At 37.0% G+C, this 20608-nt stretch overlaps 1 protein-coding gene across 3 annotated transcripts in view; it reads left to right on the top strand.

Annotated features, from left to right (window-relative positions):
• The window catches only part of FASTKD1 (FAST kinase domains 1), a 47509-nt gene that overhangs the window by 16595 nt on the left and 10306 nt on the right, over window positions 1–20608 (top strand). For all 3 annotated transcript variants that reach the window (XM_043992507.1, XM_043992508.1, XM_043992509.1), the window contains 8 exons: window positions 3376–3501; window positions 5990–6388; window positions 9024–9134; window positions 10205–10336; window positions 13163–13649; window positions 15525–15639; window positions 18771–18899; window positions 19876–20007. In XM_043992507.1, the coding sequence (XP_043848442.1) occupies window positions 3376–3501; window positions 5990–6388; window positions 9024–9134; window positions 10205–10336; window positions 13163–13649; window positions 15525–15639; window positions 18771–18899; window positions 19876–20007 (1631 nt within the window). The remainder of the gene's footprint in view (window positions 1–3375; window positions 3502–5989; window positions 6389–9023; window positions 9135–10204; window positions 10337–13162; window positions 13650–15524; window positions 15640–18770; window positions 18900–19875; window positions 20008–20608) is intronic.

Genomic DNA, 20608 nt, shown 5'->3' on the forward strand with positions numbered 1-20608 from the left:
GTGATTCTAGCCCCCTTATTTTATTGTTGAGGAAACTAAGGTCAGTGGCTAGTCTAGGGTCACTGGGCTAGTAGGTGGCATCCCAGTCTTCTAACTTTTTGTTCTTTGTTCTTTTCATTATATCACATCTGCCTGTAGCCCTTTCAGTGTCTAGATGCTATTCTTCCTCTAGGGTAGGTCAAAGAGAAGTGTGATGAGGTTGCATAAATCTCAGAAGAGAAAATGGCCATCTTACCATTTCAGATAAGCCCTGAAAAATGCTAATAGCTTAGGACAGACCATGTATAATGTCATGGCAGCTGTAAGAACTCTTTCCAGATCTAAACCTATGCAATTAATGCCATTTGAGATGGTTGCTTTCCTGTATAAAAACATGGAAGACGTGGTATGAATGGCTCTCACTGGAAAGATCTGAGAGTGTTCCTTCATCTGGTTCAGTAGACATTTAAAAGGCAGAAAATTTTACTGACAAATGGAATTAACTGAGCTGTATTGTTTAATGTTGCTGTAGTAGAAATAAAACAGGAATAAGAGTCAGAAGCTTTGGACATACCAGTCCTGGCTCTGCCATTGACTCTGTGACCGTGGGAGAGTCAGTTCACCTCCATGGGCCTCAGTTTCTTCATTTGTAACATCAGAGCTGGGGAACAGAGAACCTCCAAAGTCCCTTTCAGCTCTAAAGCCGTCTGATTCTCAGCTCTCAGATCCTGTGATTCTAAGCAGAACTTTGGCATCTCAGACAGCCTATTGAAACACTGACTGCTGTGGATGAAAAACACATCAGATTGGGGACGGCTAGGTGGCGCAGTGGATAAAGCACCGGCCCTGGATTCAGGAGTACCTGAGTTCAAATCCGGCCTCAGACACTTGACACTTACTAGCTGTGTGACCCTGGGCAAGTCACTTAATCCTCACTGCTCCGCAAAAAAAACCAACAAAAACCAAAAAACAAAAACACATCAGATTATGACGCATTATCATTTCTCAGCTTCCAGAAAACTTATTTCTAAGCATTATCTGTCTTCTGAATAATTTTCCAGTGGTTAGGAAACTGATCTGTTTTAGGGATCTCTGCCATTTTTTTCCCCTGACAGGTATAGAAGAATGAAATACCCTCTGCTTTAAGTAGAATAAGGGCTTATTAGGGGTTTTTGTTTGTAGCAGTGGTGAAGCTCCCCATAAAACACATTGTTTGGTCGTTAGAAAAACGTCATTGTTGACCGCTAGGTGGCGCAGTGGATAAAGCACTGGCCCTGGATTCAGGAGGACCTGAGTTCAAATGTGACATCAGACACTTGATACTTACTAGCTGTGTGACCATGGGCAAGTCACTTAACCCTCATTACCCTGCAAAAAAAAAAAAAAGAAAGAAAAAAAAGAAAAACGTCATTGTCCTAGAGTTTTCTAAGGTGTCACAATTGACTGGCCCTTTTGCTGAACTTAATGCTTCCAGAATCAGCTAGGAGTTTCATAGTGGGGGGTGCCCCCTCCACTTCATCTTTATGAGCAGTTGTGGCTGAAAAAAACAAAACAGTCACTAGTGGCACAACCCCCTGATGATGAGCCTTTCCAAGCTTAGTTTGGCTGGTCCTATGTGAAGTAATAGTAGTAATGATAACAATAATAATAGCTAATATTTACATAGTACCTTAAAATTTGGAGAGCACTTTAAAAAGATTGTCTCATTTTATCATCACAGCAACTCTTGGAGGTAGTTTTAATTATTATCCCCATCATTTATTTATTTATTTTTCTTTACAGATGAAGAAACTGAGGCAGACAGAGGTTTACTGACTTGCCCAGGGTAGCAGTTAGTAAGTGTCCATTGCCAGATTTGAATTCAGGTCCTCCTGACACCAGGTCCTGTGCTTTAGCCACTCTATATTAATTTAATTTAATTTTTTAATTAAATTATTATTTTTTTTTTGCGCGGCAATGAGGGTTAAGTAACTTGCCCGGAGTCACACAGCTAGTAAGTGTCAAGTGTCTGAGGCCAGATTTGAACTCAGGTCCTCCTGAATCCAAGGCCAGTGCTTTATCCACTGTACCACCTAGCTGCTCCTCTGTATTCATTTTAGAAACTTTTTCAGTCTGATTGTGATAGCTTCTGAGGATCCAAGGTTGCATTATGCTATGGTAAAATAGCACTTCTGTGTGGGTGTTGGAATTCATGAATTGGAGTAGAACTAATTTAAGATGAGTGAATTAGAATATTGGAGTAGTGTTTAAGTGGAGGTGGATTTTGAGTACATAAAATTTTTGCAGATATATAGCATTCTTTTGTCTCATCAGTAAATATTTCAGAACTATTAGCTTGCTCAAGGATAATAAAAGCCATCCTATTTATATATTTTTATAGAATTTGTCCCAAGGTTCCTTTAATGTTTTTTTTGGGGGGAGGGTCGGGGTGAGGCACTGAGGGTTAAGTGACTTGCCCAGGGTCACACAGCTAGTAAGTGTCAAGTGTCTGAGGCCGGACTTGAACTCAGGTCCTCCTGAATCCAGGGCCGGTGCTTTATCCACTGCATCACCTAGCTGCCCCAGCAAACATTTTTTTAAAGCCGTGTTAAAAAAACTATTTGTCTGTTGGTACATACTCTAAAGTTCTCAGACTTTTGGGTCTCAGGAATCCTTTATACTCTTAAAAATTACTGAGGACCCCCAAAACTTTTGTTTCTGTGGGTTATAGCTATCAATATATACCATATTACAAATTAAAACATTTTAATATTATTACAAAAATAGTGGGGGCAGCTAGGTGGTGCAGTGGATAAAGCACCAGCCCTGGATTCAGGAAGACCTCAGACACTTGACACTTACTAGCTGTGTGACCCTGGGCAGGTCACTTAACCCTCATTGCCCTGCAGAAAAAACAAAACAAAACAAAACAAAAAATAGTGTTGGCCCCATCCACCCCTTGAAAGGGCTTCAGAGACCCCTTGGGTCTGTGGATTACACTTTGAGAACTACTGCTTCAAAATGTCACTAGGCAGTGTTAAAAACAGCTTATCCTGATTTTGAAACTAGGCTTTTCTAGAATAATTACAATATCCTATCATTGAGATGTTTAAATAATTGAGTATGTGACTGTGGTATGATAGGGTAGGTAATTGTATGCCCCTAAAACAGAGTAAGAAGTTTGTATTTTCAGTTAATATAATATCAGATAGAAAAGTTGCATAACTAAAAGTTGGTGATATTTTTAGATGAATTTATTTTCATTCTTAATACATAACCATGAGTTGAAATTGTCCTAGTCCTTTGAAAAATGTAGAAGTTCATCACTGATGAAGAGCTTTGTATTTGCTAAGTATTGTTTTATCTACTTTATGTGAGTTATTACTAATGTTATTTCTTGTGTGTTTCATACAATAGGTTTGACCTTAAAATACTGTCAAAATTCTCCACCTGCCTAGTGGATCAACAGATGCATGTTAGTCCTTTAATGGGAAAAATAGCTGATGCTGTAAACAGGAACTTGGATTCAGTTCAGGACTTAAGGTAAAGATGATGATAGTGAAATTCAATTCAGCCAAATCCAGAGATCAAATTAAATCTCATGCAGCCTAAGATGTATATAATTTACCATCAAATTGTATCTTTCTAATTTTCTCCATCTGAAAATAGTTCTTTTTCAAATTGGCAAAGGAGAGTTGTTAATTTTGGGGGGGTTGGTGTGGCTTATCTGTTAATTAAAAAGTAACCCCTGAAGGTTACTTCAACTTCCTTCAACTTCCTGTCCTTTCACTTCAACAAATATTATTAAATTGGGTCTACCATTTACTATTCTAAGCATTGTGGGAACTGTGAAGAATATGTGTGATGACGCTGTTTCTTGCCTTTATAGAATGTTTGGTCTAGTAAATTTTTTCTCTCTTCTATTTTTATAATAGACTAAAAAGACTGTACTGAAAATACTCAGCTTTCTTTGTTTCAGTTTTTATAAGCAATAGTAGGAAAACTAGAGGGAGGCTTGAGGATATTGAAGAATAAGTATTTGAGAGAAAGGAGGAAGTGGTGACTTTTAGCATGGCAATGAACACCAAGCCAAAAATTAAGATGGAAGGGAGTACCTTAAATGAACAGTTTTTGATACACATTGTTTGCTATTCTTAGCTGTTGGAAACTAAATGACAGAGTTGTGGTTTATTCTGATAAGAGAGAGATTGGAAAAGGGACCATAGGAATGATTATTAAGAGTTAAGAGTAGGGGCAGCTAGATGGTTCAGTGGTTAAAGCGCTGGCCCTGGATTCAGGAGTACCTGAGTTCAAATCCAGTCTCAGACACTTAACACTTACTAGCTGTGTTACCCTGGGCAAGTCACTTAACCCCCATTGCCCCGGGGGAAAAAAAAAGAGTTAAGAGTAGTAATCAACTTTCATTCATTTGATATCATAACTAAAATATGGGTAGTACCAACTCATCATTATGCCATTAGATTTTTTTCAGACCTTTTTCCTTTAGATTTTGTGTAATTGTTATCAACAGATGTATTCTGACTCACCCTCAACCTTCTCACTCACTTTTTATGATGATTGACTCAAATATAGCTGATCTTATTAGTTACCTTTTTGTTTTTTGTTTTTGTTTTTATTTTTGTTTTTTTTGCTAGGCAATGGGGGTTAAGTGACTTGTCCAGGGTCACACAGCTAGTAAGTGTCAAATGTCTGAGGCTGGATTTGAACTCAGGTACTCCTGAATCCAGGGCCAGTGCTTTATCCACTGTGCCACCTAGCTGCCCCATTATTAATTACCTTTTAAAATAACTCCCCTCCCTATCCCATTCCACCCAATAGTGATGATATTTTTCTCATTTCTAGATCTCTTGAAGTTAATATTTAAAAAGCATTGCCCAGGGTTCTGTTAAGGGCTAAAATTCTAGCTTGTCTGTCTAAAATATCTAATGAGTGGTCGCCAATAAATTATAAGCTTTAGCAAGAGTTAGACTTTTAAGCATTTATTAAGGAGAATAAGAATTTGGTAAAGAGAGAGAGAAAGGCCTAGATTCCTATCTATTAAAGGGAGAGCACATTTCTAGCTCCGCTCTCCACCAGAGTCCAAAGGAAAGAGCGCGAAACCGAGCGCCAGTCTCTTCCTTCCTCCTCCCACTAGTCCGCGTCACTTCCTGATGCCAAAGAAAAGACTCCTGGTCTTGCCCTCAAAGACCTTTGCTTCATGGGCAGAACTCTTCTACAGTAAGTCTCCAGCAGGTGGCGTTATTCCAATCGTTACAGTTCTGAGGTCTTGGTTTTACAACCAGCACATGCCTGTGTTGGTAGAAGTTTTAAAAAATCTTTTATATTATAGAAAAGTTTTTTTAAACTAAAAAATGACAGTGGTGACAATTGACCCTTATTATTATTGATTCTTTAAAATTTGTGAAATGTTTTACATATAAGTATCTCATTTGAATCACTCAGTCAATTACTACCTCTGAGTCTCAGTTTCCTCATCTGTAAAATGAGTGTGATATCTATAGCATTTACCTCACAGGATGACTGAGTACCTGAGTTCAAATCCGGCCTCAGACACTTGACACTTACTAGCTATGTGACCCTGGGCAAGTCACTTAACTAACCCTCATTGCCCCACCAAAAAAAAAGCTGAGAAAAAAATTGAGGGTTTCAAGAACTCCATAAAGTATCATTTCAACTTTTCTTGTCTTGAATTTGATTTTATGTTTGTTTGTTTTTTGTAATGTAATCATCCCATTATGTTATTTATATTTTTTACATTTTTCTTCAGATCTGATCATTTATTTATTTATTTATTTTTAGTGAGGCAATTGGGGTTAAGTGACTTGCCCAGGGTCACACAGCTAGTAAGTGTTAAGTGTCTGAGGCCGGATTTGAACTCAGGTACTCCTGACTCCAGGGCCGGTGCTCTATCCACTGCGCCATCTAGCTGCCCCTGATCATTTATTTTTAAAGAAATGATTGTGATTGTTTTAACAATGTGTAACTGTTAAAAAATCTCTTTACTTTTTAGGACATTGTCTGTCTTGATGGTGAATATCTCTTCTGTTATCTCACAAAATTTTTGTGAACGAATTGTGAACAAAACAGAGCTTCTCTTAGACACAACCGATCCTTCCCTGTTTAATACTTCAATAAGAATAGTGCGATTTCTCCAAAATATTCACTATAATTATCACTCATTATTAGAAAAGTGCAATTGTGTGTTCATCAACAATATTGCTCATCTGAATTTGGATACCCTCAGTCTTATTCTTGCACTGTACCAGTCTCTGCAGTTTAATAATTTTCCATTTCAAGTATTAGCCAGAGAGGAACTCTCTAAAATGATTGCTCTTTACAATGATCCTGCTTCCTTCATAAAATTATTTGTTGCCTTGGGACCTTTGGCTGGACCAACAGAAAAGAAACAGTAAGTCTACCTAAAAATGATTTGCTTCTTTCTTTGGGGAAATATAGAGATTTAAAATTCAGGTCTCTCCCATCAGTTTGGAAGGCTAAGCAGTATGCCCAGTCATGTTATAGAGGTGAACAGAAAAGCAGTTCTAGATCTTTTGTAATTATAGAAATATACTTCAAACACCTTTCTTTGCTGCTTATCTGTAGACCGTGGCTAAGAACTCCTAAGTCAGTACTGGCCAAATACTGCCTATGCAGGGATGCAGAAAGATTGACAAATATGCCATGGAGAATTTCAAAGAATATTTTTCCCTGAATGGGCCCTTTCTGTACTATCTCTGAAGGACTGTCTAGGTTTCTAGAATAGTTGAGTTCACAGGAGGAAGGGTATTATTGTATGGCTACCAACTCTGGTTGGTGCGGTCCTCACCCCTAGGGTAGTACTATGACACTGATTCATTGTTCAGGTTCCTTAGAAAGATGAAGGCCCACTAGAGGTAGGATAATTGCCATATCTATGAATGGACTTGGGTGAGAGTCCTTTGTAGTTCCTGTTGGATTAAATAAAGCCTATTTTCAATGTTTTGTTAGCTTGAATTCATGCATGGGAAATGAGGGCCGGTTTTGTCTTTGTTATGGGGACCTTAACAGAAGCCAAATCCTCATATCCTCAGGAGAAAACCTGGACAAGGGCACAAATCAAAAAGTGATGAGTCGGGGCAGCTAGATGGTGCAGTGGATAGAGCACCGGCCCTGGAGTCAGGAGTACCTGAGTTCAAATCCAGCCTCAGACACTTAACACTTACTGGCTGTGTGACCCTGGGCAAGTCACTTAACCCCAATTGCCTCACTTAAAAAAAAAAAAGTGATGAATCCCCCAATATCAAACCTGGTTTATGTAACCCCAGAGCTTCAATTTTAGCCACACATACATAAAGATGTCTTGGAATTGAAAGTCTGGGTTTGCACATCTTTGGGTTTAATCTTGGGATCATCTCTGAAAAATCACTCTGATTTCTGCTTCCATCCTGGGCTTTCCTGGGAGCCATGAGAGTTTTGTTAATGTTCTATGGATACATAAAAAGGTAAATGGGCTCTCTGGGCCTCCACTGGAAGGGTAACATGGAGCAGTGGAAAGAGTGTCGGATTTGGAGTCAGAGGACATCAAATCTTGATTCTGCCACTTGTGCGACTGTAGGGATTCCCAGGCTTCATTTTTTCGTCTTTAAAATGAAGGATATGAGTTAGATAACCTTAAAGGTCTTTTCAGCTCTATTTTTGTGACCCCATTTTCTCTTTCATGATCATAATACTGAACTTGCCCTCAGACACAAGACCTTTGAGGTACAAAAATTAAACATTTCCAATTATCCTATGCTTGGCACTAAACAGTGGTTTTTACTGTTTTCACAAGCATTTATTGTGTTTCTGTATATGTGGCATGATAGGCATATATGAACTAGACTTGGGTCCTGCCTTTTGCAAACAAGAGCAACCTGCTGGCCAAATGCCGAAATAGACAGCAATGTTGACAGGAAGACAAATAAAAAAGTTAAATGAAAACATTTCATTAAATATATAATGTATTTTTTAGATTATTGAGAGAGCACAAAGTCAATCTGGTTAGTTTAACTTTTCTTTTTATTTTAAAATAAAATCGTAGATAGTTGAATTTTTGTGGTTTTATTTGGGATTCAGTTGTATAATTTATTGGTATTTGAGAGTATTATTAAGTTTTAAAAATAATTATTTTAAACAAAAAAGTGAGTAATAGGAGTTGAATTAGAGGGACATTCACCATCCCTTTTTAATTTTAGGAAGGAGGACATTTTTGAAGAAAAAGGGATTTCCCAGCTATGCATTTTGGGAAAGAATGTTATCAAGCTGATGCTGGGAGGCCGATTTAGTTTTAGGAAAAGATACAGAAGTGGTAGTGTGAGGAGGGCAGTACACATGGAAGACAAACAAGAGCAGATGTTTCCAAGCCCATGCTGTGGGGACTGCCTTATAGGAGATCCTACAATATAAATGGAATCTTTTTTTTTTTTTTTTTTTTTGCCGGGCAATGGGGGTTAAGTGACTTGCCCAGGGTCACACAGCTAGTAAGTGTCAAGTGTCTGAGACCGGATTTGAACTCAGGTACTCCTGAATCCAGGGCCGGTGCTTTATCCACTGCGCCACCTAGCCGCCCCCTAAATGGAATCTTTTAATACTTCATTAACTAAGTCCCTTGGATGGTGTACAAAATATACTTTTTGTACATTAAATTTCCTTCCATATTATTAGAATGTGGTTCCACCATTTATGCAAGTATTAATATACAGGCATAATAGGTACACCTGTTTATATTTTGTAGAATTATTTGCTATACCTATTCAGCTAGCATTGAATAATTTCCTTATTTTACACTATTTCGGCATCCTAACCCTAATTCCTCAGTTTTTAAAGTATCAAACAAAACATTTCTTTTTACTATAATTGACTTGTACATTTAGAAGATGTACAAATTTTAATTTCAGTTCCACAATAGATATAGTGAAATCATGATTGATTCCTAACCTCCATTCCTTTTTTCTGAAAAAAATCTCTCCTTCCAATTTTGAAGAATTGTCAACTTATCAATATTTTCAACTTTTTCTGTTTTCTAGGCTTATGTCAGCTCTACAAATGATGATGGATGAACTGACCAGTCAAGAAGCATTAGCCATAGTTGTCACAATGGGCAAAATGAATAGCAAACATTCACATCTGATTGAAAAGTAATTTTCTTTTAAATTTTTGATACTATAACTGGATTGTTCTTCTACCACTATTTCGAAAATGTATATATACTTTAGCTAGTACAATCCTTTTTGTATGTGCAAAGGCATGTGGGGAACTGTCTTTTGATTATTTTATCATTTTCTTTTGCAAAGTAGAGAACAGGAATGATTTTCCTATAATTTCCTGATTTATAGCTGCTTTTAGACCAAAAAAGAACATCATAATATAGGAAAAAGTGGAGGAATAAAAGACATAGCCACTAATTTTCAAAGTATTGGATACCATTACCATTAAAGGGAATTCATGACCATATGGACTTTGAGTTTCCATTAATTATCTACTAGTGACCTTGACATTTTCATGCACATTTATTATTTCTTTAGTAAAAGAATTTAGAACAAGAGAAAGTATATAGTTTGTTTAATGTTAATTAAAAGGAATCAATGCTCTATTATCTAGTTGTTGATTATTTATCTTTCTCCCCTCCCTCATCTTGCTTGCTTTGGGGCCACCCAAATACTTTTGATCATCTTTATCAGAGAGATGGCTGAGAGTAGAGGGGAAAAGGCAATAAATTGTGATACTTTGTAATTACTCTTCTGGCTGGAGGAATTGAGTTTAAGGGCAACAATCATAGTTTTGAATTAGCTCTGAATTCAAGCTGCTTTTCTGGTTATTGGCTGTCTTCTTGTAGTTGTTTATCCTTCATTCTCAAAGAGGACCATAACGGATGTCATGACTTGCAATGAATTGGATTGAAGTGAGGAAGGGCTGTGCAAAGTCACCAGCCTCACTCTTTTCTCCAGAGTCATCTGGGTCCAGTGGCAAGATATACATCAGGATGACTGGAGATGGCCCTCGATATTTAAGGCAATCTGGGTTTAAGTGACTTGCCTGGGGTCACACAGCTAATAAGTGTCAAGCGTCTGGGACTGGATTTGAACTTAGGTCCTCTTGACTCCAGGGCCAGGGCTCTGTCCAGTGTGCCACCCTTATTGGTCATCTATTATAAGCTGCTAAAAATTAAGAGTTTATTATAATAATCATTGTTTGACCTTGCTTTCAGAATTTCTTCTGTCTTACACAAATACTTGCATGTCTATAAACCAGTGGAACTGGCAAAGATAACCAAAGCCTTGGTTCACTTGAATCTTAATCATCCAGAGCTTTTTAGGATTATCAGAGAACTACTGCTTAGGTAAGTTTAAAATAAAGCTGTTTGTTTTAGTTTTCATATGATAAGTCACTCACAAAATTTTTAGGCAGCATAACTATGTTCAAATGTGTTGACTCATTTTGAGGGCAGAATCTACTGGGGTTAAAAATATGGCCACTGTTAAGGCATGATATTATTTATTATGAACATTATAAAAATAATAATATAAAAACAATTATTCCACTTAGAAGGGGTCAGACCAGGGGATCCCTGGAGTTCCATGAGTCATATTAGGTCTCTCCAGCCTTCTCGTCTATCCTGGACAGTGTTCTGTGACTGATGTGTTTTGGAAGACCTTGGCTATCCTCTAGCAAAAGATTCTGGGCTTACTCCCAAACAGATCTGTTTAAAAAATTTTTTTTTTAAACTTCATTATAAACATGATATCCAACAACGGTACATCAGACTCACCTTTGTTACTATTTACATTTAAGTGAATTTAACTTCAGCTTGTAAAATATCTTAACTTTTTCAGTCACTCATCTAAATATCACGAGTCTCCGTTTTCATTTGTGTGGTCATAGGCATTTTTTCTTCTAGCTTTTAAAAAAAATTTAACATTCTTTCATAAAGGTCTTGTGTATTTCTTTATACTCCTCATTTGTTGGTCTTAATTATGTTATAATTATGTTATGTTATAGTTATAGTATTGTATTACATCAGTTTATCAGTTTACTTATTTTTGGATGTTTTTCAGTAAAAAATAAGAAGGCTATGAAAATCTTTGAATAGGTAGCACTTTTTTGGGTTTGTTTTTGATAAAATTCATAGGGAGTATGTCCCAACATTAGAATTATTAGGTGGCAAAAGAAAAGAGAATTATTAGGTGAAAGTATGGTTTTAAAACAATTTTTATCACATATCTCCAGATTGCTTTACCAAAAAAAACTATGTTTGCAATTCAATTAGCAATGAATGAGTATATGTTTATCCATAATCCTGCTATCATTGAATGTTTTAAATCAATTTTTGTTGATATCCTTTGTTTTTACGTTGCCTAGATTTTCCTGTTTTCCTTCCTTTTCCTGCTATTAGCCATCCCTTATAACAAGGAATTTTCTTAGCAGGAGAAGAGAAAAAAAATTCTGCAAAACCAAGCATCAAATAAAAAAACTTGTTATTATAGTCAATGTTGCATACTCATGGACTCCTCCCTTCCACATGCAGCACCTACCCCCACCCCCCATACTTCTATAGATGATCAGGGGGAAGTGTCTTCTCATCTCCTCTTTGGGGCTAAACTTGAACACTGAGTTTTGATTTTAGTTATTTTTTTTTAACGAAGTTGATAGGTGAAAAGTGGTACCTCAACATTTTGACTTGCATCTCTTTTATTATTAACAAGGTTGAACATTTATTTGTTTTTGTTTTTGTTTTTTGCAGGGCAATGGGGGTTAAGTGACCTGCCCAGGGCCACACAGCTAGTAAGTGTCAAGTGTCAGAGGCCGGACCTGAACTCAGGCACTCCTGAATCCAGGGCCGGTGCTTCATCCACTGCGCCACCTAGCTGCCCCCTAGGTTGAACATTTTAAAAAGTTATTGGCCATCTGTATTTCCTGAAAATTATTTGTTAATATCATTTGATTGTAGGTGGATTAGGAGGTTTTTTGTTTGTTTCTGTTTTCTTTTTATCTGGATCTGATTTCATTGGTTTAGAGAATTTCTGGTGAAGAAATTCCTTCTACCCATGCAGATGCACAAATTCTCTACAACTAGTAGTTTTAGTAAGTTGTCAGGGTTACAAGAGGTTAAGTGACTTCCCCTGGGTCACACAGCTGGTATGTGTCTGAGGATGGGCTTGACCCAGGGTCTTTCTTCCTCCAAGCCTGTCTCTCTGACCACTATGCTACTCTTTCTTTCAGATTGGGAAATACTTTTGTAAAAAAAAAAAGATTAAGTTTCTCATATAGTTTAGATTTTTTAGAAATATTTTCTGTAGAACAAGCACATCTCTCTTGTTCCTAATAACTGTCCCACCACAAATGAGTCTCTGGTTTCTTTTAGTGACCCATTATTGTTTTATTTTTATCTTTTAAAATTTTTTTGTATTTTCAATCTATGCCACCAAATAGTTTAAAGAGAGAGAGTAAAGAGAGAGAGAAAGGCCTAGATTCCTATCTATTAAAAGGAGAGCACATTTATCAAGCAGGTTGCCTGAGTGAGCCCAAACAAGATTAAAACATAATGGGGGGGGCAGCTAGGTGGCACAGTGGATAAAGCACCGGCCCTGGATTCAGGAGGACCTGAGTTCAAATCCGGCCTCAGACACTTGACACTTACTAGCTGTGTGACCCTGGGCAAGTTACTTAACCCTCATTGACCCACAAAAAAATAAAAACAAAAGCATAATTGGGAATATTTAACAAAAAATTAAAATACAATAGAAGATAAATAATGTTAACATGTAGTTTTCTAAGTCGGTGTGTGATCCTACAGGGATCCTTAAGTATAGTTCAATGGCCCCATTTGTATCTGAATTTGACACCACTTACCTAGTCAACCTACAATGTTTGATTTAATTCAGTAACCACTTGTTACTCAGTTATTTTGGGCAAGGTACTATGTTAGGCACTGGGGATTAAAACAGAACCCCAACAAAATTGAAATAATCCTTCTCTTCAAGAAACTTACCTTTTTTTTTCTTTTAGAAGCTTACTTTTTATTGGATGGAATAGTAGATGCCAAGAATGAACTATTTATCATTTAATAAATGCCTTCTTTCAACCTAATATAACATAATTTACATATAAATTATTTTTATACTGGTTGTTTTGTCCTTTTTCTTTTCTTTTCTTTTTTTTTTTACAGCCACTTGAGAAATAATGTTAAACCTAGTGAAATTTCTGTGCTGGTCCATGCTATCACCATGCTTCCTTCTCCTTGCTTGGATGAACCAGGGTTTTCCCGTGTGGAATCCATTCTACCACAATGCAATTTAAGTGATCTAAATGCTTTTGCATCATCTCTTTCAACATGGTTTCAACATGACCATTCATATCTGGACAATGCTTATCAGAAAACTATCAAGCTACTTCCACAATTAAATAACTATGGTTATAGGAGATTACAAAAAGCCAACAATTTGAATGTATTGTGGAAAGAACTTAAATATGTTAATGGAGAATGGTTTGAGGAAGAACTTCTTGCAGAAACAATTGTCACCTTGCAACGCTTGGGTGACCAAATCACATATTCAAATATTACCAACCTATCATCTTTTATTGTCAAGGCTAACTACCTTAGTGCTCCAGTGCTTGACAAGATAGCTTCTGTGACTATCCAGCAAATTGATAAGGTACTAGTTGAAGTTAAATATTTCATAATAAGCTTATATAAATATTACAGTAGAGACATTAAATTTTAATGGGTGAAATGTCAAGCTTTGAGTCAGGAAGACCTTTATTCAAATCCCATGCCAACCTGGGTAAGTCACGACTTCTATGTGCCTCTAAGTTATAGATTGGTTGCATATGATCTGCGTCCCCACACTATAGTTCCTCATAATGATAAAATCATAGATCCTATTGGTATTATTAGTATAAATGTTAATATTAACTATTAGAAGTATGATTATATGATTTTGTGTGATTTATGTGGTAGAATCATCCTGAGTCCTTGTAGTATGTTTGAAGTCATTCTGTGATTTCTAGTTTGGTTCTCCATCTTCTATTAACAATTAGACTGGTTTTCTCAGCTCAGCTCCCATACTCCTTCACCTACCACCCATGGAGTCATGATTTTGAGAATCTAATAATAGCCACTATCACATGGATACCCATTAGTAGCCAAACAACTGCTGTTGAAAATGGAAAAGAATGTAGGTAATCCAGTGATTTTTGAGTACTCAAGAATTGAGTATCTTCACGAGGTAAGAAACATGGGTGAGAAAATCCAACCCAATTCATCTAGTTCTGAGGACACAAAGACAAAAACAAAATGTTCTCTGTCCTCAGGTTATTTACATTCTTCTGGGTAGCATTCAACACATAAAGATGAAACATGAAAATCATGCCTTTCAACTAAAATGTTGCTTGATGATATAAATATTGTACAATGTGATTCATTTCTGGAGACTATGTCAAGGTGAAATCTCTGATAAAGCTATGTATTAATGCTGGATGAGATGATAATAAAAACTTCTAGCATTATACCTTTAGATGTGTTGAAATGACTACATCTCAGAGGACAGTACAATAAATTTTAGTTCCCAGTTTTTAGAATTTCAGTCATTTATGCTTTTCTTTTTATTTGTAGCTTCAAAGTGCAATATAAATTGCTAAATGAAGGTCATCTTCTAGTGTGTATTTTTTTTCATAGAAGAATGGCTTTTCCTATTGAAAAATGTAACATTATCTTTGGTTCTTGAGATGCCATGGTTTTCATCTGAAATTTTGTTAAGTACAGTTTTACTCTGGATATGAGAATTAACTTGAATAAAATAGTTTTATTCAAGCACAATAAGTCCTGACTATTAAAATTGAATAACTCGCTTACCTGCATAGTAACCTGATTATGTAAAAGTATTAAGTATTACAAATATTAGTAGTGTGTTGGTTTATTTTTCATTCATGGATGAGTTGAAATCTTCAACATTGGAGGGAAATGCTGAATTGATGGCATCATAGGTCTGCTAGAGTATTTGGGTATAGCTAGTATAATCAATCCTAAGAGAACTTTATCACTAAAAATATTATTGTTTTATGCACATTAATTTCCCGATTTTGAGTTTTTTCTTATTCTCATGTTACTACTAATGGAGTTACAAAATAAGCAATGAAATGGCTAAATGGATCATAACGCAAGGGAGAAGATAATCCATAAACTGGGAAATTCACCACCTTTATAACTGTCATGACTACATTTTTTTAAATTCTTTTTTTTTCCTGGGCAATGAAGGTTAAGTGACTTGCCCAGGGTCACACAGCTAGTAAGTGTCATGTGTCTGGGGCCAGATTTGAACTCAGGTCCTCCTGACTCCAGGGCCAGTACTTTATCCACTACACCACCTAGCTACCCTCATTACTGTAGATTTTTTAAAAATCAAGCTTCTGTAGAAAGTTGTACTAGTTGGTTTCTGAGACCCCTTCTAGCTCTGAGTCTATGATTCTATAATCTAGTTGATTTACTGAATTAATATTTAAAACCTAACAACTTTGTTTTTTTTGTCCAGATCCATCCTTTGGCAATCCATTCTATCTTACTTCCCTTCAGTGTCCTTAAATATGATCCACCTCAGAAGGATGAATTTTTTGGAGCTTGTATCCAGAGCCTTAACTCCCATTTAAGTATGTGTATTATGTTGAAATGAACTGTTGGGTTGGAGAATCTGTTTTCATGGTGCAATTTTAAGATGAAAAGCAAAATCTAGTCATAAAGAAATAATTCCTTCTCAAGTGCTTTTAATAATCAATTTGGGTCAGTTTCCATCCATTTTCAGTATATATTATAAACTATACTCTTCATTTATCTCTGTTACCAATGGATCTAACCTCTGTCATATTTGATGTAAGTTGGACTAACCCTTGACATCACTTTCTTCATATTGTATCCTGGGAGCTCCTTAATGCTTGCTCCATAACAGTATTTAATTACCCCCATATATCATAATTTCCCCATTATTCCCCAATTAGCAGATCCTCTTTATTTGCACTTCTTTGTGAACAGAATGCTATTGTGCTTATTTTGACATATACTGAGTCTTTGTTTCTGTTTTTTGACTCCCTTGTATTTATATGTCTGTGAGTAGAATTGCTGGGCCATAAGTTCTGGATGATTTAGTCACTTTCCTTACTTTAATTTTATTGGGGAGACAATATATACACATATAAGTATATATAACATGTATACAAAATGAATGGAAGGTAATTTGTATGTGTGTGTCGGGGGGGAAGTAGTGGCTGATTGAAACAGGAAAGGTCTCATGTACAAGGGGTCATTTCAGCTGAATTTTGATGGTAATGAGATATTCTGAGAGGTAGAAGTGAGAAGGGAAGACATCTTATGAAAGGGAGAAGACATCCTATCCTGTGAGGAACAGCAAGATGTTTGACTGGATGGTACAGCATGTAAAGGGTAATTGATTTATAAGAAGACTAGAGGGTAGGTTGGAGCCAGGTTGTGAAGGACTCTAAGTACCAAGCAGAGGAGTTTTTATTTGATCCTAGAGGTAATAGGTATCCACTGGGGTTATTGAGCAGGGTAGCAATACAGTCAGATCTGTGCCAGTTGGAAAATATTTACTAAGTGTCAGCTATTGCCAAAACTGAGCTAAGTACTGGGGAGGTAAATATGAAATTAAAAAAAAAAAGATAATCATGAGGGCAGCTAGGTGGCACAGTAGATAAAGCACCAGCCCTGGATTCAGAAGTACCTGAGTTCAAATCCGGCCTCAGACACTTGACACTTAACTAGCTGTGTGACCCTGGGCAAGTCACTTAACCCCCATTGCCCCGCAAAAAAAAAAAAAAAAGATAATCATTGACCTCAGGGACTTGGAAATCTAATGAGGAGAGGGAGACAATATATAGAAGAAAGCTAAAAATGGGCTGGGGGAGGGAGAGAAAGTACTTTGTGGAGTCCAGTCCAATGAGAGCAGCTGATGGGAACCAGAGTTGGTGGGGCTTTGAACCCACTTTAAACAGAAATTTGGGGGTTCTTTTCCTTTACCTTTAGCCCTTCAATCAGAGGGGGCAGAGAATCCTGAAGAGGTGTGAGCACCAAAGCTGATGAAATCTGGGAGGGATGATGAGTTTACTGGTGAAAGGTTTTCTTGGAAGCATGATAGTGGTGAGTCTTAGGGGTGAAGGGGGGGGCAGGAGAGAATGTGCTATGGGAAGGAACAGGAGAGGATGGACAGGAGAGAGGTAACCCAGCGTTCTCAAAAACTGTCAGTGGAGCATGAGCTCTGTAAGGTTTTATCAAGCTGGAAAGATCTTGGGTGACAGGCTGTGTGTCTGCCATCTGAAGACCAGAGAAGGCAACAGAAGTGGCCATCAGATGCTGACTTTTTTTTTTTTTTTTGCTATAGCAGCTCCTGAAGCCAGAGGAACAGGGATCTGTGTCAGTGCAGGGAGTAGTCATTTCCAGGAGATTCTATTCAGCAGGCATTCATTAAAGTGCCTAATATGTGTAAGCCAATCTGCTGGGCACTGGGGACACAAAGAAAAAAATGGAAAACGGGCTTCTTTCTTCACGGAGTTTACATTCTCTTAGAAATCGGTTATATTATCAAAGCAAAGATTGTTGCTTTTTCAGTTTGATCAGACTAGTGCCAAAAAAAAGAGGGTGCAGCTTTGTTATCTGACTGTTCTGGATTGGTTATATTTCCAAAGATGTGTAGTCATTACAGTTTTTTTATTGCTACTACCAGAGGATATTGGATTCCTAGAACTTTCCAGTTAGGGGGTTATTTAAGAATCACTTGGCTCTGTCTTCTCATTTTATATGTATATACATCATATACACATACCTGTTCAGTTGTTTCAGTCTTGTCTGACTCTTTGTGACCTCATTTGAGGTTTTCTTGGCAGAGGTACTAGAGTGGTTCAGCATTTCCTTCTCTAGCCCATTTTACAGATGAGGAAACCGAGGCAAACAGGGTCAAGTGACTTGTCCAGGTCACACAGCTAGTAAGCATCTGGTACCAGATTTGAACTCAGGAAGATGAATCTTCCTGACTTGAGATCCAGTGCTCTCTCCACCGTGCCCCATACATATATATAGATATAGATATAGATATATAGATACATACGTATATCTGTGTATATATACACTACATATAGACACATATATGCACATGTATACCTACATTTGTGTGTACATGTGTGTCAGAGCTGCTCCCAGTTATAGCCAGTCGTTGACATTGTTCTGTTGACACATGACTGGGGGGTAGGGCTTAGAGGAAAGGAGGTGGTTTGGCCAGCTGGTGCTCAAAGTCCTATAACACCTCACTGAGACCAGAGCAATATGTGTAGTAGTACCTCTACAACATCCCCCTCCACATCCCCTACAGTGGTGCCACCTCCTCCCCATTTTCTGCATTTATACACTTTCCTATACATTTATCCACGCTGCCCTTCTTTGATACTTTCCTTTCAAAAGTCTCTTGGATAATTAATTTTAACATCCTCTGTATAAAAATCTATGAGTTGTCCAGGGCTTTGCACCTTTTTGGGATTTTGTTGTTGTTGTTATTTTTTTGTTTTTTTAAGGGGCAATGAGGGTTAAGTGACTTGCCCAGGGTCACACAGCTAGTAAGTGTCAAGTGTCTGAGGCTGGACTTGAACTCAGGTCCTCCTGAATCCAGGGCCAGCACTTTATCCACTGTACCACCTAGCTGCCCCACTTTGCACCTTTTTTAATGAGGATCCTGGTGCTTTTATAAGTATTTCTTTTAAGAATTCCATTTTCTTTCCAGGTGTCTTTCAACCTCATATCTTAGTGTTTCTTGGTTTTACGTTGGCTCTTGCTGAGTATTTTCCAGAAGATCTGATAAAGGCAATATTTAACATTGAATTCCTGGCCAAGTTGGATTCACAACTTCAATGTATGTATCTATAACATTAAAAAAATCCATTATGTGTATTTTATATAGAGAGTTCCACCCTCTGCTGATCTGAAAATATTTTGTAATGTGATTTAAGATATTAGGACATGTGCTACATCCTAATCACTTTTAACTATATGGTAATTTTAAAGTAATGCTTACAAGAGGCAGCAAGGTGTAGAGTGTGCATAGGCATTCTGCCTTTGACATATGTTAGCTATGTGACCAAAAATAGTTTATACATAAAATTGAGTACATTGCTGAGAGACACCCCGCTCAAAAGAGAAAGAAAGCCCACATACTGCAAGATTATAATTAAAATGGACTTCATTTTTTCCACCTTTTTGCTTAAAAAGATTATGACAGTCAGAATATATTACTAATATGGTAGGTTCATCAGTAAATCTTTAATGAGTTCTTACTAAATCCTAGGCCCTGTCCTAGGTTTTGGTAGTTCAAATACTTGTTTGGGATTTTTTTTTCCCAGGGCAATGAGTGTTAAGTGATTTGCCCAGGGTCACGCAGCTAGTAAGTGTCAAGTGTCTGAGGCCGGATTTGAACTCAGGTCCTCCTGACTCCCGGGCCAGTGCTCTATCCACTGTGCCACCTAGCTTCCCCCTTCTCCTCATTTGGGTTTTTTTTTTTGGTAGTTAAAATACAAAAATAAAATAGTGTCTGCCTTCACAAAGCTTATATTTTATTGGGGTGGGGAGCTACCATATATACATATAAGCATAAACAAAATATGATTGTTTTTTGAGGGGAGTAGGGTTGGTATAAGCAGCTGGGGAGTAGGGAAGATCTCTTATAGAAGGTATTTGAGCTAAGTTTTGAAGGAAATTAGGGATTTAAGAAGGGAAGGAGATAGGGAATACATCCCAGGTATGGGGGATGGGGAATAGATAATCTGTACTAATAGAGTGTTTATGAGCTACCAGGTTTAGATTTTAATTCTAATTAATATTTTAAATTTCAGATTTACCTCCTTTCTTAAATACAAGAACCTACAACCGTCTCATGGAATACAATAGAGCAGTCTGTGTGGAATGCCCCGGATTTGACATTCCTTGGTTTCATGACCATTATTGTCAGCAACAGTACAATAAAGGTTTGAATTTCTTTTTTTTTTTTTAAATAAGTCAATCTTTATTTTTTAAAACTTTTTTTATTGTTTAATATTTTACTTTCTCCCCAATTAAATGTCAAAACAATTTTTAACGTTCATTTTTAGAAATTTTGAGTTTCAAATTCTCTCTCTCGTCTTCCCTTGAGGGAAGCAAGCAATTTGATATGGGTTATATACGTGCAGTCATGCAAAACACATTTTCATATTAGTCATGTGAAAGAAAACATATACAAAACCCACCCCCACCAAGAAAAATAAAGTAAAAAAAAAAAGTATGCCTTGATCTTCATTTTGACTCCATCAGTTCTTTCTCTAAAGATGGATAGTATTTTTCATCCTAAGTCCTTCAGAATTGTCTTGGATCATTGTATTGCTGAGAAGAGCCAAGTCATTCACAGTTGATCATCATACAATATTGTTGTTAGTATCTACAGTGTTCTCCAGCTTCTGCTTATTTCACTCTGCTTCAGTTCATGTAAATATTTCCAGGTTTCTCTGAGAGTATCCTGCTCATCATTTCTTAAAATAGCATAATAGTATTCCATCACAATCATATACCATAACTTGGCCAGCCATTCCCCAG

Source organism: Dromiciops gliroides, chromosome 3, assembly GCF_019393635.1.
Source record: "Dromiciops gliroides isolate mDroGli1 chromosome 3, mDroGli1.pri, whole genome shotgun sequence".
NCBI classification, from domain to species: Eukaryota; Metazoa; Chordata; class Mammalia; order Microbiotheria; family Microbiotheriidae; genus Dromiciops; species Dromiciops gliroides.